General features: G+C 48.9%; 1 protein-coding gene across 2 annotated transcripts in view; it reads right to left on the bottom strand.

Moving 5' to 3' along the window:
• Positions 1 to 16,466, bottom strand: part of VPS35L (VPS35 endosomal protein sorting factor like) — a 129,402-nt gene that overhangs the window by 6,781 nt on the left and 106,155 nt on the right. For both annotated transcript variants that reach the window (XM_030847144.2, XM_060285773.2), the window contains exons 28-29: positions 8,852 to 9,017; positions 760 to 878 (exon numbers count right to left, since the gene is read on the bottom strand). In XM_030847144.2, the coding sequence (XP_030703004.1) occupies positions 760 to 878; positions 8,852 to 9,017 (285 nt within the window). The remainder of the gene's footprint in view (positions 1 to 759; positions 879 to 8,851; positions 9,018 to 16,466) is intronic.

Below are 16,466 nucleotides of genomic sequence, written 5' to 3' on the forward strand. Positions count from 1 at the left end.
AAAAAAAAAAAAAAAAGTAAGTGGTAAGGCCTTGACCGAGGAGGGCGATGCAGCGGCTACGGATTCACGCTTGAGCATCTGGGTGATCCCTGTTCTGTCACAACCAGAGGAAACCAGCAGCTCTGGAAACCTCTGAGCCTCGGTTTTCTTTTCTGTCCAAGGAGAATGAACGCAGCACCTGCATCACAGGGCTGTTGTGGGCCTCAAAGAGCTAAGGTGTGGGAAGTGCAGGCTGTTACTCACTCAACATGCACTGATTGAGTGCCCGCTGTATGCCAGGTTCGAGGTGAGGATGCCAGGGTGAGTGACAGATGGATCCCAGAGACCCTGTCTCAGGCACAGGCAGGTCTCCGAGACCCACGTCTCGAGGTCCCGGCCACATGGAGCTTACATTCTGGTGGGGAGGCAGGCGACTGAGAAGTGAACACAGAGCATTTCAGAGAATGCCCGAGCACCACAGGGACAGTTCAGAGGGACGCAGCAGTGTAGAGGAGTGTAGTGGCTACTTGACACAGGGTTCAGGGAAGGCCACTCTGAGGAGGTACTTGAGCTGAGACCCGAATGATGAGAGGGGTGGCCAGGGGAACCCTGGGGAGGCACAGTGCAGGCAGAGAAAATGGTAGGAGCAAAGGCCCCGGGGCCCTCGATGAACAGTCTTCACACAGGCGCGTTACTCTCTGGACGAACCAATGTCCAAGTACCCTAGGAACGCGTGCTTTCAGGGCAAGCGGCAGGGATGGGGGCGGCAGGGGCACCTACCTCGTCCTTGGCCAGGGTTTTCAGATGCTCCAGGATCTGAGCCATCACCGTCTCGCACAGCTTGTTGTTCTCAGCCAGAAACTTGGAGTCTCCCCCGTAGAGGCTGTCATTGGAGTCAACTGATGGAAGAAACCAGAGCAGTGAGACATTCCCAAGCCCAAGGCCAGGGAGAGGCAGCCGTGGTGTCAGCGGGTGGCAGGAAATCACGGCAGGGCAAATGGAAACGGCCAGAGTTTGCCACGGGCTTGGGCCCTTGGGAATCATGGAGAAAACACCTGGCCTTCCAGACAGTCTAAGCCAGAGAGCTCAGACTCTGAAGTCTGTCCCCTCCGGCCCAGGCATGGAGGGGGACAGCAAGCATCACAGTGGCCATCAGAATGGCTGTCAATACTGAGCACCGGGGTGCCAGGCGCTGGGCTCAGCGCTTCACAGGTGTTACCGTGGAGTCCTCAAAACCGCATGTGCAAGAGATGACAGATGGGGACACGGAGGCTCCGAGCCTGTCCCAGCCAGGATCCCAAACTGGGAGGCTCCCGTCAAAGCCTACGCAGTTAAGCACCGCCCCCAGCCCCCTGCCCTGTCACTCCACCTCCAAACTTCTGCAGATCGAACAGAAGGTTCTCTACGTCTTCTCGCAAACCTGAATCCTTTCACTAAAGTCCCCTCTCTCCTTGGGCATCTCCTGTGACAGCCGCTGTCTAGAGAAAGAGCAGCTGCAAGAACAGCCTGGGTTTGACCTCCCTCCTCCCTCCTTCCTATCGACCTTCGCACAAAGCATGACCTCTGGGTAAGGAAGCAGAGGGACTCTACAGGGTGCGGTTTTGCGCTTGTTTTTTTTTCACTTAATGATTCCTGGAGTTATTTCCATATCAGCATATATGGATGTGCTGCTTTGCCTGTACTAGCTGAGCAGTAGTCCATTGTGTGATGGACCAGAATGCTTTTGGTTGGTCCCTCCTGCGGACACTTCAGCGGTTCTCTTTCTTTTCTTTTTTTTGGGGGGGGGGGGCGGTGAGGGGTCAGGGCCAGGCTGCTGCAAAGTCTGTAAGGGAACCACAACCTCTGCCTTGCAGAGTCGATTCTTTCCCCCCATGCCTTTTCTCGCCAGATCCTTTTTGAACTGCTTTCACCCCAACTCCCAAATGCCGACTTGTACGTGGCTGAGCAGTTATTTCCGGTGTGAATGAGCGGCGCTCAGTTCAGTGCAAAACCATTGGAGCACCCTCAGCGCTAAGTGGTCAAGGAGAGGAAAAGTGCAGTGGCAGCTCTTAGATGTTTCTGATCTGGTGGAGGCCTAAAATTTGGGCCACTGTCCCAGGTGCAGTGACATCTGATAAGGCAGAGGCCGTGCAGGTGCCTTTGGGGGGTGCGGCTGGGCTTATACAGCCATGTACACACAGTGCTAATCCAGTTCATGGTTTAGAGACGTCAATAAGCCAGTTCAGCTTAGCTCATCTGGGGGAATGTGGTTTGCTGTGCTCTTCTCGGCCCAGCTCCTCACCATCCCTAGGATCCTGTCTCCTAGGTATATACAATCAAAAGGGATGATACATATGGGATCACAGTAAAGCCCATGAAGTTGTGTGATGCAAACAAAAGGTGACACCACAAGCGAGGGACACGGGGCACCCGTTTAGCTTGCAGATGGGTGAGGCTGAGAGTCAGAGCCACAATGGATAGCCCCATTATGGTCAAAGTCACCAGCCGTCTGTCAGGGCCTGCACAGAACTATTCCCTGGACTGCTGGCAACGAGCTACAGAACCAGGGGATCATGTTAAACAGGCATTGGCCATGAAGACAAGAAAAGCCAAGCTACAATGTGCAGGGATGGCTTCTGAGCTTTTAAGAAAGAGACCCCTCTTAGGGTCACTTATAGGAAAATTGGCAAATACATCAATGTACCAGAAATACATCTAAATGGCCTATAATTTTAGGGGGAAAAAAGTTCAATTTCACTAGTGATCAAAGAACAGAAAACTAAAACCACAGAAGAACTTTTAGTAAAACATCACCTATCAGATTAACAAAGGTGAGAAAGAATACCAGGTTTTGATGTAGGCCTGGGCAAACTGCTGGTGGGAGTACCATAGTTTGGAAATCAGTAAGAAAAGCCTTAAGAAATGTCCAGTACCACTTCACACCCATTAGGATGGCTGTTATTTAAAAACAACAACAAAGAGGAAAATAAGAAGTGTTGATGAAGATGTGGAGAAACTGGAAGCCTCGTGCATCGCTGGTGGGGATATAAAATGGTGCAGCTGCTGTGGGAAAGCGACTCCAGGATCCAGCAACTCCAATGCTCAAAGGACTTGAAAGCAGAGGCTCAAACAGATACATGTACATGAATGTTCATAGCAGCATTATTCACAAGAGCCGAAAGGTGGAAACAACCCAAGTATCCACTGACAGATCAATAGATAAGCAGAATGTGGTTTAGTGGTTTATCTAAACAGTGGCATGTTATTGAATCACAAAAAGGAATGAAATTCTACTACATGTTACAACATGGATGAACCTTGAAAGCATTATGATAAGAGAAATGCGCCAGACACAGAAGGACAACTAGGGCTTCCCTGGTGGCACAGTGGCTAAGAATCCGCCTGCCAATGAAGGGGACACGGGTTCGATCCCTGATCCAGGAAGATCCCACATGCCTTGGAGCAACAAAGCCCGTGCGCCACAACTACTGAGCCTGCGCTCTAGAGTCCGCGAGCCACAACTACTGAGCCCGCACGCCTAGAGCCCGCGCTCCACAACAAGAGAAGCCACCGCAATGAGAAGCCCGAGCACCGCAACGAAGAGTAGCCCCCACTCGCTGCAACTAGAGAAAGCCCGCGTGCAGCAACGAAGACCCAACACAGCCAAAAATAAATAATAAAAAAAAGGACAACTATTGTATGACTCCACTTATATGAGGTACCTAGAAGACGCAAATTCATAAAGACAGAAAGTAAAATAGAGGTCACCAGAGGCTGGGGGGAGCGGGGAAGGGGGAAGTTATTGTTCATTGGGTACAGAGTTTGTTGGGGAGGATGAAAAAATTTTGGAAATGGATAAAGGTGATGGTTGCACAACACTGCAACTATACTTGATAAAACTGAATTAAAAATAGTTAAAATGGTAAACTTTATATGTATTTTATCACTTTGTACATTTTACTCCAAAAAAAAAAGTCTTAGTACAGAAGAAGGTCAGATCTTTGACTTGGGAAAACCCACTCCAAGGGATTTATCCTAAGAAAATCATCCCCCCAGTTGCACAAAGATGCATATATGTGATATTGTTTCATCACAGAGGACAATGTTCATTGTATGTCCAATGTGTGTTCACTATAGATGTTGTGTATAATGGTGAGAGGAGAAGCAATGGAAGTATCTGCCGAGAGCTCTGATTAAATGCTCTGTGGCATTAGCATTAAATACAATACTATGAAGACAATGAAAGCATACGATCTGTAGTTGTTACCTACCATGCACTGCGCTATACTATACTATTCTACAATATACTATTCCTGAAAGATATTTATAGTATGCTGTTAGTAAAGTGACAAACAGTATACCTATATACCACACACAGACATATACAGCCATATACTTCCTAATTTATAACTTCCTAAGAAACAATTTTTTCAATTAAAAAATTATATTTTATTACTTTATATACTTCCTGTAATCTGTCTTGAATCTTTTGGGGAATGGTACAGGTATAAGCATATAGTAATTAACTGATTGACAAAATAATTTCAGGGATGCTTCATGTACATTTCTAGCTGCTATTTCAAGAATAACTCCTGGGCTTCCCTGGTGGCACAGTGGTTGAGAGTCTGCCTGCCGATGCAGAGGACACGGGTTCGTGCCCCGGTCCGGGAAGATCCCACATGCTGCAGAGCGGCTGGGCCCGTGAGCCATGGCCGCTGAGCCTGCGCGTCCGGAGCCTGTGCTCCGCAACGGGAGGGGCCGCAACAGTGAGAGGCCCACATACCAAAAGAAAAATAGAATAACTCCTTCTTCTACTTCAATAAAATTGTACATAATATTCTTTTAAAATTCTTACATTTATATTATAATTCTTACATTTAAAATCCTTACATTTATATTTAACTCCCAATTAGGCATTTGGGAAAAGTATGAAGGAGGAAGAATGACACTATGAAATGTATTTTTTAATGAGCCATTCTTTGCTTATTTTTTTCCAAATAAATTACTACTGAGTTTCTAAGTGGGAAAAAAAAAAAAAAGAAGAACTCCTTCTTCTTTTATCCCCAGCTTTTTACTTAAACAAATGTCAAGGCTGTAGAACAGTGGGAATAACTACAGTGAAGCGCTGCCTCTCTCTCACCCAGCATCACCAGCTGATGCCGTTTTGCCACTTCCGTGAAGCTCTCTCACTTGCTCTCTCCACACACTCACGTACACACGTCATTTTTTTTTTGTCTAAACCATTTGTAAGCAGGTTGCAGACATACTGCCTGAGAACGAGGAGAACAGCTGGTCTCCTTGCTCCCCAGCTTCTCTGTCCGCCTGAAACCTCTACTCCGGTTCTGAACTGTCCCTTTGTGGGGAATATTCTGGGAGTGCTCTCCTGGGTCGGCTGCTGGCTTCGTAGTTGTTCCTAGGACACAGGTTGGTAGTGAATTGCCCTGGGCTGCAGGCATCCGTCCCGGGATTTCTGAGACAGCTCTGGCTCTGGCTGCTGTGTTTCAACTGCCGTCCATGACGTGGAAGACAGCAGTTATTCTTGTAAGAAGAGAAAGAATTTGATTCAGCCATTCACCACCATCTGATTTTGAAGGCTGGCAAAATGCAGCTGGTAAAGGAATTTCTCGCACCTGCTGCCGAGGACGCGGCTAGTTCCTGGCATAAATTCCCAGTCTTACTCCGAGATGGAGTAACCTGCTCTCCTTCGGATTAGCCCAGCAGCAGGGGAGAAGTGAGAAGGTCTAGGACCACCTGTGGTCAACCACCCAAGCTGCAGGCATCCTGCCCAGAGGGGCCAGAGGCGTGTTGAGAGCAGCCCACTCACACACGCAGAGCGCGGACTAGGTGAGGACCTGCTCTGCGCCAGGTTCCAGGACCCGGAGACTCGGTGGGTGGGGAACGGGCTGACCTGGTCCTGCCCTCACAGAGCACACAGTCCACAGGAGGTGCAGACGAGCAAACGGGCAATCACAACCGCATGGGCTGCATGGCAGGAGAGGGTGGCCTGGGGGTCCCAGGATCCTAAAATCTAGGCTTGGGATGGAATTATAGAATCAGTGAGATCCAGGCTGAACCCTGAAGGTGGAAAATTCACAGAGAAAGTGAAAAACGGGGTCAGAAGTGGGGAAAAGTGTTTCCATGCTAACACTCGGTGGTGACAGCGGGGGAGAGAAGCGCGAAGTTGACAATCAGAAGTAATTTGGCCTGGCCAGAGTGTAAGGCAGGCCTGAGAGTCCAGACTGGCGCTCACAACGGGGAGAAATGAGATCCCTGGCAAATGGCTACTAAAAATAGCCCAGGATCTCTGCATCTGTCTGGCCCTGGGGTCACAACCCCAAATGCTTCAAGGGCCTGGCAGGTGACACGGAGGAGTGAAGGGGCTGTGCCGACTTCCCACGGGCCCCTGAGCTGTACTCTTCCAACTAGACATCTGTGTGTTAAATAAATAGACATTCAGTGTCAGAAGTGTCCTGCCCTTCCACAGCAAGCACACTCTCTCGCACGCTCGCATGACAGCACTGGAGTTACGGCTCCAGGTCATTTCAGAACATTGTCTTCTTATTCATCTGGAAAGAAAACAGCCAAGGCATCCTTCGTAAATGCAAAGAAAAAAGCTGACCCCAGTTTTCCAAAAGTTCGAACCTTTGCCAGCGCTGTCTAAAGAGCGGCCTCGACTAAGAAGGAGGTGGGAAAGTGGAGCCCCCACCCCTGCAAAGCCTCCCGGGGCCCCAGGACTCTCTGCTACGAAGACAACTGTCAGGTCACAGTTGTGCACCCAGAGTAAACAGCTGGGCCGAGAAGGCAGCAAAGAAAACCCGCCGTTCTGTTTTCATCTCTAAAAGCTAGAGAACTAGACTCCACCTGTCAAACACAGCCACGCTCCCTGTGCTGGCGCTCTGGCTCCTACAGTCCGCCCTGCTGTGCTGTGTAGACAGGGGATTCAGTGAGTCTGTTTAAGGAAGGGAAGAGCGAGGAGAGGGCTTGCCCCTCTCATAGGGCCCAGGTTTCCAGACCCACTTCCGCGGCAGCATCTGGTCCTCAAAAGTTTCTCTGTTGTTCTGAGCCCTTCGCGTGCCCTTCACAAGAGAGGAAATAAAAATGCCAACAGATACGGGAAAAGCTCACCCTCATTAGCCATCAGAGAAATGCAAATTACACTCATCAGAAGAGACAAAATGAACAAGACTGACCATATCAAGGGAACAAATGGAAATCTCATTCGTGCCTGGTGGGAGTGTAAACTGGTATAACCATTTTGGAGAACTGTGAGACAGTACCTACCAGAGCTGGACATAAGCACAGCCCACCAGGCAGCATTTCCACCCTGGGCATATACCCGACAGACATGAACCCCAAGAGTTATATATTCAGGAATGTTCACAGCAGCACTCCTCACAGCAGCTCAGAACTGCATCCACAGGGGAATGAAGAAATTCTGGTATATTCATACGATGGAATACTATGCAGCAATGCAAAAGGATGAACAACAGCTACACACAACACAGAAGAATCTCACAGACGTAACACTGAGTGAAAGAAGCCAGACGCCAAAGAACGCTTGCTAAATGAGTCCATTTACGGAAAAGTCAAAAATTGGCAAACTAATCTGTAACGTTAGAAGTCAGGAGAGCAGTGTACCTTTGGAGAGGAAGGTGGTGGTGCTGAGTGGACGGGGGCATACAGGGGACTTCTGGGAGCTAGTAATGTTTGATTCCTCTGTCTCGGTGCTAGTTACTGGGTGTGTTCAGCCTGTGATGATCTGCTGAGCCTTATGATTTATTGTATGCATGTACTATGATATACTTTAATCAAAATACTGTTACTTTGTAATTAAGGAGGCAGCATAACGCGTGTACCACAGTGAATTCCACTCCGAGCACTAACTGGCCTTGAGCTTGGTAAAACCATTTGTCTTTCGGTGTCTCCCCTTGCTTGTGTGTAAAATGGGGACACAAATGCCCGTCCTCCTCATAATGCTGTCAGGATTAAAGGAGAAAGAGGCCCATGGCGTCTGGTGCCGTACCTGGCACACAGTAGGAGCTCAGATCCTGGGAGTTATCATCATTGACATTAACCAACCTCCCCAAGTTACATCTTTACGTAACCTCAGCCCCCAAATCCCAGCCAGAGGAAGCCTCTGAGAGTCGTAACAGGAGGCCATCCTTAGCACTGCAAATTTGTTCCCTAAAATATCCAAGTGTAGAGACAGTTGCTTAAACCCTGAAGTATTCATTTATTGGCCAAACTGCTTTTAACAATAGGGCCATTTGTTTGGAAACCAAAAATCGGAACTGAGGCTCTGACAAGCAGGAAGATGCTTAGGCTCACTGGACAGAGGTCTGGAATTGGGACTGTCCCATGTTGTGTCAAGGACATGAGGAGGCTGCTCCCGAACCTGTAGGAGCAAGTTCAAGACGGCTGGTTGCATGTTGGGGAGCAAGGCCATCTCCTTCTTCCAAGCACCTGATCTAAGGGTCCAGGTCAGGACCCACATGAAACTGGTAAGGAACAGGCCTGGGATGAAGGTCATGCACGTGCCTATGTAGTCACCGTTCTAGGTTATTCTGTGGCACACCCAAGACATCACTGATCCAAGAGAGTGCTTCTCTGAACTCGTCTGTTTGCCGAAATGACCTTGGATGCTTGTTAAAGATACAAATTCTCAGGCCTCTTCCTGGGGATTCTAATTTAGAAGAGACACATGGGGCCCAGGAACCTGTATTCTTAAGAGCTCCCCAGGTAATTCTTACACTGGGCAAATTTATCAAGACCCTGGACTGGAAGTTCATGGTAGGTAAAACACAAGGGGATTAAATAAAAGAGAAAATGAAAACCCTGCACTTGCTGCTCAGAAGTTCAAACACAGTGCCGTCTGGTGGAGGGACCCAGCTACCTTTGTCTACGTGGTAGAGATAGGTCTCCTGGCTCATGGCGGACAGCAGGTGCAGGACACAGGTGTAGATGCGGATTTTCTCATCACTGTTGTCCTCCCAGGTGTAGTCCTGGATCACGTTGAGCAGCTCTCGAACAAGAAACAGAACCCCGTGTTCCGGATGATCCTAGTGGAGGACCAAAAAAAGGAAAAATAAACCTAGATGTGAAGCAGGAGGAAAAAAAAATCAAGACAGAAACCCAGGTCCCTCCCTTTAGCAGCTGTAGAGAAATTAAAGTGCCAGCTATGGTTAAACAATAGAGAGAAAAGTGACACAACGTCGTTAACTCCACTAAACAACACACTCCAGTCTGGGGAGACAAGCTTTGAGAGCTCTGGGTCTGAGGAAAGAAAGCAAAATTACCTGTCAGTTTAATGGGCTGTTTCCAAAATTACAGCCTTGCTCTTATGTCCATAACAGTAAAAAGCCCTGTTCTTCCAACTACAAAAGCTAGATTGCAGGTCTCGTTGCAGACAGCACAGCAGAAGCCACCTACCTCGGGTAAACCCCCAAATGATCACTGTCACCACCAAAGGCACCGACTTTAAACACATTCTCACTCTTTAGGGCATTCAGCAACATTAACAGCTAAATTGAGGATCCTCTCTTGGGAGAGGAAAAACCCAACAGTCAGTCACAGAGCTTATAACAGTGTTTCTCAGATGCTAAACTGAACCAGTGCTGGGATGCAAAAAAGTCAGCAGCTTCAATTCAGTTCCAAAAAGGATATGCAGGGCTTCCCTGGTGGCACAGTGGTTGAGAGTCTGCCTGCCGATGCAGGGGACACGGGTTCGTGCCCCGGTCCGGGAAGATCCCACATGCCGTGGAGCGGCTGGGCCCGTGAGCCGTGGCCGCTGAGCCTGCGCGTCCGAAGCCTGTGCTCCGCGACGGGAGAGGCCATAACAGTGAGAGGCCCACGTACTGAAAAAAAGAAAAAAAAAAAAAAAAAAGGACTATGCAATGCAGTGGCTCCCCTGCTGAATGCTCTCCAAAGACCCCTCCCCCCCCAGCTCCTGCTGCCATCGCCCTGCTGACCCGGCTGGTCCATCTTGCCCCTCACTCAGTCCACCGCCACCTTTATGGCTCCTGGGACCAGCTGGACCGCTCAGGGTCCTGGCAGGACACAGACGACACGCTCACAAGGGTTAAACGAGGATGGGTTAATGAAAGATTATCAGAATGAAGAGAAGTAGCGAGAAGGCACCCAGGGCCTGGCAACAGAGGGAAACTGTTACCATCCTCGGGCTGAAAGCACGCGGTGGGGAGCGAGTTTTTGCAGTTGGAGGAGGCCACCCAGCAGCAGCTGCAGCCCTGGATGGAAGAACAAAGCCATCGCCAAACACGGCCCAGTGAGAGTTGGGGGATAAATACCCCAGCCTCGCTCTCCTCCTGCCCTGCAGTCCATGTCACTGCTCGCGCTGGCTGAACCAGCTGGAAGCCAGAAGGAAGGAAGCCCCGGTGACGCGATCCCCAGAGGCCCGTCTCCCACACAGACCGGACTGAAGGGCACAGGGTGCTCTGGAGGGCAGCTCATATGCCAAGGGGGTCTGGCCTCCCAGCCCTGCTGTTCCCCTGACTGGAACATTCACCTGTGAGACTTGGCTGCACTGGCTCCTTGACAGCCTCCAGATCTCATCTTACATGTTAGCTCCTGCCCTGATCGGCAATCCAGAGCCCCTACCCGTCTCTCTTCATCTCTCTTCACGTCAAGTCATCCATCTCATTTTTTCAGAGCAGTGCTCAGCATCTGAAGTGATCTTATTTATTCCTAACTACCCAAACATACCTCTTGGTTCATCTTTTTTTTCATCCTAGCCTATAACCTCCAGGACGGCAGGTACTTTATCTGCTGTGTTTGCCAGTAATACACTGCCAGGACTGCCCAGGACTGCAAATGGTGCCCCATCCCTGTCTCTGCTTCCTGGGACAGTGCTGGGCACAGAGCAGGCACTTGGTAGGTAAATAATGTTAAATGGATAACATTTTTCAAGCACCTTCTACGTGCCAGGCACTGAGGTGGCTACAAAAACAACAGCTAACTTTTATGGTAGCTATTGTAGCTACCATAGCTTTTCTACGTTCCGGGAGGATACTTTTATGACTTCCTCTCCCCCCCATTTCACAGATGGGAAATGAGCTACACTGCTGGTGCATGGGGGAACCAGGATTTGAGCCCCGGGAGTCTGGCTCCAGAGTGGACATTCCTAACTGCTAATACTCTATTTATACTGCCTCTCTACAGATGGAGTAGGGACGAACTAGACTTTATGGAGCTGGCCGGTTGGGGGAAGGCATACACGCAGTCGGCTATCTTGAATTCAGGCATGGAGTAGAAGTGTGATAACAGGGGTGCGGGAATTAACAGCTACATAATCCAATGTGTGGATACACAGCAGTAACACTTCCAATGGGCAAGAATGAGGGCGGAGGAGAAAGAGATGATTTGTACAGCTGCTAACATCTACAGGAATTGCTGTTACGGTATCGGCACAAAAGAAGACACACGATACTCCAAAATCTGAGTACCTCAAACTATATGCAGCAAAATTGCCCGTGCCATGGTCCGCCTTCCATTGCCAGAGTCAGTCTCAGATGGCAGCTCACTACCGCCTTGCTTTGCTAACAGCTGTTTCTAACTAGGCTATTTCGTTCTGCTATGTGGATGTTCAAAATATATTCTATTTCAGGATCTGCCCTGGAAAGAGACGACACTCTGAATGTTCCAGTAACTTAATTTCAATACAAATTGCCGTAACTATTGTGAGAGAGCATTCAACACACCTGCAAAAAGGTGGAAGAAGGGGTCACGGAGACGTGAAGGTTTGTAGCCAGCCGTTTCTGCTAGCTTTAAACCGAAGAGACGAAGAGATTATTTCCAACCTTCTCTACAAGGAAAACATTTTCCACATGATAGCCACGCTTCAGTGGTTGTAACATTTTCAAAAGAAATTGTACCAGTGCCAGCAACTAAAGAAATGCAAAAACAGATTTTTTTTTAAAGAAGAAAAAGAGATCCCGATTCAGTTGGCAATCCGAGGGGGAAAAGGTTTCCCCTGGGGTCTCTGCCAAGGCTGCCCGGCAGCAAACAAATGCTCAGGAGGCGGCTCCCAAGGGGCGCCTGGGAGGGACTCAAACCGCTCGCGCTCTCTCTCTCTGCTGCACGGAAAGGGGGCCTGCCTTCAACCACTCAGAATATCCCTCTGGCTCCTTGGTCTGTGGGAATCCTTCTATTAAATGTCACTGCTTGAGGGAAGGAATACCCTGAAAACGACTGACTTCCCAGGAGACCTGAGAGGCAGCAAAGACAGCGCCGAGTACACACATCCTGGCTTTGAATTCTGTCTTGGCCACTTACTAGCTGGTGACCCTGGGTGAGTCACCTCACCTCTCTGTGCCAGGGCCTGCTTCTGTGAGCTGAGGATAATAACAGGTTTGTTTGCAGTGAGTATTTGTGAACTGCTGGCTGGCTCACTGTAAAAGGTATGTAAGTGTGTTAAATAAATACTCAAGTCCTTTAGAAAAGGAGCCAGAACGCAAGGGGACTGGGAGGAAGGGCAGGAAAGGAAAGAGGGGCACTGGGAGGGCGTGGCGGGGTGGAGGGCAGGAGACAGATCACCGTGGAGATGCGAGGCCCTGGGTGAGTCTGCGGAGCTCCCTGGCCTTGCTGCAGCCAGCCCCCGCCCATCTTGCCAGCTCGAGACCCTGGTGTCCCTCTAGCCTCTCACCACCTCGCTCGTCACTGCGGCTCTCTTCCAGTCCCTCCAGTGCTGCTGGGTGACCCTTCCCACCTCAAGGCCTTACCCACACTGCTCCCTCTCCCCGGAACACCCTCCCCTCCCCGCCCCCCGCACTTAGGGACCTACTCGTCTTCCTCTGGATGTCGGCTCAGGTAACACATTCTCAGGGAACTTCCCTGACCCACTTCCCTTCAAATCTGAGGCTCTCAGAGGTCCCTGTAGTTCTTTATGACACTTTATACAACTGCAGTTAAGTATGTATTTGCTTATTAGCATCTGTCTCCTTGAGTGGGAGCACACAGTTCTCACGTTCACTCTTCCATTCCCAGATCAACAAATATTGGCGGGGTGGACGGAATGAATGAATCTTAGCATCTGGATCCCATGTTATGCTGATGGCTGGACTTTTTCTCAAAGATAAGACGGAGAAAAGACATTTCCCTGCTGTGTCCTGGTGATCAGTGCCAGAAAACTGATGGGAAACATTTCCACTGCCTACAAATTTCAACTGAATCAAAATTAGGCGTCTGAAGTGGTAACACTGAACTTGTTCAATTAATTCTCCTTTGCTTATCCTACCGAATGTTGTCAAAAGAAATGCATTAGTTCAGTAACATGGAGAAGACTGTTCTGCAGTCTACCAAGAGGCTGACTGCTACTAATGCCAAAGAAGAATGCTTCAAAATGCTCCAAAGGTGGTACTGCTTGCTGAGGAGAGAGGGCTGTCCTGGGGGAATGTTTACTTCTGCACTTATAAGTATGAATAGAGTGGGCCACGTATTTTATTTGGTCTAAAATGGCTTCAATTTTTTTCTAAACAAATAAAATGAATCAAAGCTGTCCAAACCCATTCTTTAAAAGTCTTGTGCTCTGGGGGTGGGAATGCAAAATGGTGCAGCCACTACAGAAAACTGTATGCAGGTACCTCAAAGAATTAAAAATGGAACTGCTATATGATCCAGCAATCCCTCCTCTGGGTATTTATCCAAAATCATTGAAATCAGGATCTCAAAGAGATACTAGTGCTCTCATGTTCACTGCAGCACTATCACAACAGCCAAGATATGGAAACAACCTGAATGTTCATTGACAGATAAATGGATAAATAAAATGTGGTATACACATATAATGGAATACTATTCAGCCTTAAAAAAAGAAAGAAAGGAAATGCTATCATAACCTTGGATGAACACTGAGGATATTATGCTGAGTGAAATATGGCAGTCACAAAAAGACAAATACTGTATGATTCCACTTACGTAGGGCATCTAGAATAGTCATGTTCATAGAATCAAAGCGTGGAATTCAAGGGCTGGGAGGAGGAGGAAATGGGGAGTCACTAATCAATGAGCTTAAAGTTTCAATTAAGCAAGGTGAATAAGCTGTAGGGATCTGCTGTACAATACTGTGCCTCGAGTCAACAAAGCTGTACTGTCCACTTAAAAATATGTTAAGAGGATAGATATGTTAAATGTCCTTACAACAATAAAATTAAATTTAAAAAATAGAATTAAAAAATAAAGCTGTGACATGAAAGGTAAAAATGCGAACCAGGTAGGGCTTCCCTGGTGGTGCAGTGGTTGAGAGTCCGCCTGCCGATGCAGGGGACACGGGTTCGTGCCCCGGTCCGGGAGGATCCCACATGCCGTGGAGCAGCTGGGCCCGTGAGCCATGGCTGCTGGGCCTGCACGTCCGGAGCCTGTGTTCCGCAACAGGAGAGGCCACAGCAGTGAGAGGCCCGCGTACCGCAAAAAAAAAAAAAAAAAAAAAAAAAAAAAATGCGAACCAGGTAAAGGTGGGATATGGGTGTCATCTCCTGCTAAACCTACTCACAGCAGGCGGAGCTCGCGTGTGGCCCATCCTCTGGCTTCTGAGCTCGGTTAGCGCCCGGCCTTGGCCCTTCAGGCTCAACATCTCACTGCGCCCCGGAGAGCTGGCCAGTAGTTACTATGCTGCATCCCACAGGAGGGATGTAGGGTTGTTAAGTCTCAACAACCTTGAGCAAATAAAGCCCCCTGCAAACGTTTCAGGCAGACCATGCAGGACAGGCTCTGGGGCAGCACAGACCTCCCAGCTCTGCTGCTCAACAGCTGTGCGACCCCAGGCAAGCCTCTTGGGCTCCAGGTCTCCTCAAGTGGGAAAGGTACAATGACTCCTACCTTGCAAGGCTTGGGGGCATTTTCCTAGAGACTGGATGTTGACGAAGGGAGTTAGCGCTGCACAGGGCACCTAGTAAGAAGTCACGGGCTGTGGCTATTCTTCATCTCATCATCTCTAGTAAATCCTGGCAAAAGCCTGAGCACTGATACCAGGAACCAATAAAGTCTGGCAGGGGGGTTCCCCTGAATCCCTAGGGGAACGGTAGGCAACAGAAAAGGATTTAATGGACCCAGAGGCACCCGGGGACCTGGAGAGAGTGCACCTGCCCCCCAGGTAGGGCAGCTGCTCTCCAGCTGAGGTCAACTGGCCAGGCGGGGAATGCGGGCCTCACATGGCTGGACCTGATTTTTCACAAGGAACTAAATTTCTGGGGTTTCCTGTGATCTACCAATTTTTATTTTTATTTATTTATTTATTTATTTTTTCAGTACGCGGGCCTCTCACTGTTGTGGCCTCTCCCGTTGCGGAGCAGAGGCTCCGGACGCGCAGGCTCAGCGGCCACGGCTCATGGGCCCAGCCGCTCCACGGCATGTGGGATCTTCCCGGACCGGGGCACGAACCCGTGTCCCCTGCATTGGCAGGCGGATTCTCAACTACTGCGCCACCAGGGAAGCCCCTACCAATTTTTAAATGTGGGTAATTAGTTCCAAACGTTTTCCATCATGATGTGGCCAACAAGTATGTCTCCGGGCTGGATTCCACCCACTGGTCATCAGTTTGTGACCCCAGGAACCAAGCTTCTGGTTCACAAAGCACTTTCATAGCTATCATTTCAGTCAATCCTCACAGCAGCCCTGCTAGGTGTGCATTTGGATGACATTTTAGAAAGGTGACAGCTGAGGCTCTGAAAGTTACAAAACTTTCTCAAGGCCACAAGGCTATTGAGTCATTGGGTCAGGACCGAACACAAGCTTTTCTTCAAGGCTCCAGTGATTTTTAACAGAGAAAACCCCATGTGCAGAAGGAAAACGCATCCCAGTTAATCAATGAACAACGACACTGATCAACTTCCTCATTAGAGACCCTGATTTTGTCACCTGACAAATAACTAGAATATCCAAAAAAGAGAGAAACTGATTATAAAGTACTAAGAAGGAGATCTGAAAACACTGAAAAGCACCAAGCCCGCCTCCTGAATATCCCAGCCCCTCTTCAAAGAACTTGGGATCTGAACTCGGAAACCTCGGAGCAACTCACTTTTTGTTCTCTCAGCTTCACTAAGATATAATTCATACACCCAACAATGCACCACTTAAAATGCACAGTTCATAGGTTGGTTGTATATTCACAGAGTTGTGCGGTCATCACCACCGTCAATTTTAGAACATTTTCATCACCCCAAAAAGGAACCCTGTACCCACGGGAGCTGGGCTGCTTTCATGGCCTGAGTCCAGAGGGACATTTCTTAAAGTGTGGTCCTAGGACCACCTACACCTGACTTGATGAGGGAGCTTTCAAAACTGCTGGTTCAGAGGCCAATCCCATCTACTGAGTGAGACTCTCAGTGGGGAGGCGGGGATGGGACAAAGCAAGACTCTATTTTAAAAAGCATCCCCGATTCCTATGTACATCTGGCTTCATCAGGAGCCGACCCATTTTGTGCCTGGACCTTGTTACAACCTGGTGACGCCTATGCACAACTCAGAGTACTATTTTTAATGCAGAAAATAAAATATGT

This window comes from Globicephala melas, chromosome 15 (genome assembly GCF_963455315.2).
Source record: "Globicephala melas chromosome 15, mGloMel1.2, whole genome shotgun sequence".
Taxonomy (NCBI): Eukaryota; Metazoa; Chordata; class Mammalia; order Artiodactyla; family Delphinidae; genus Globicephala; species Globicephala melas.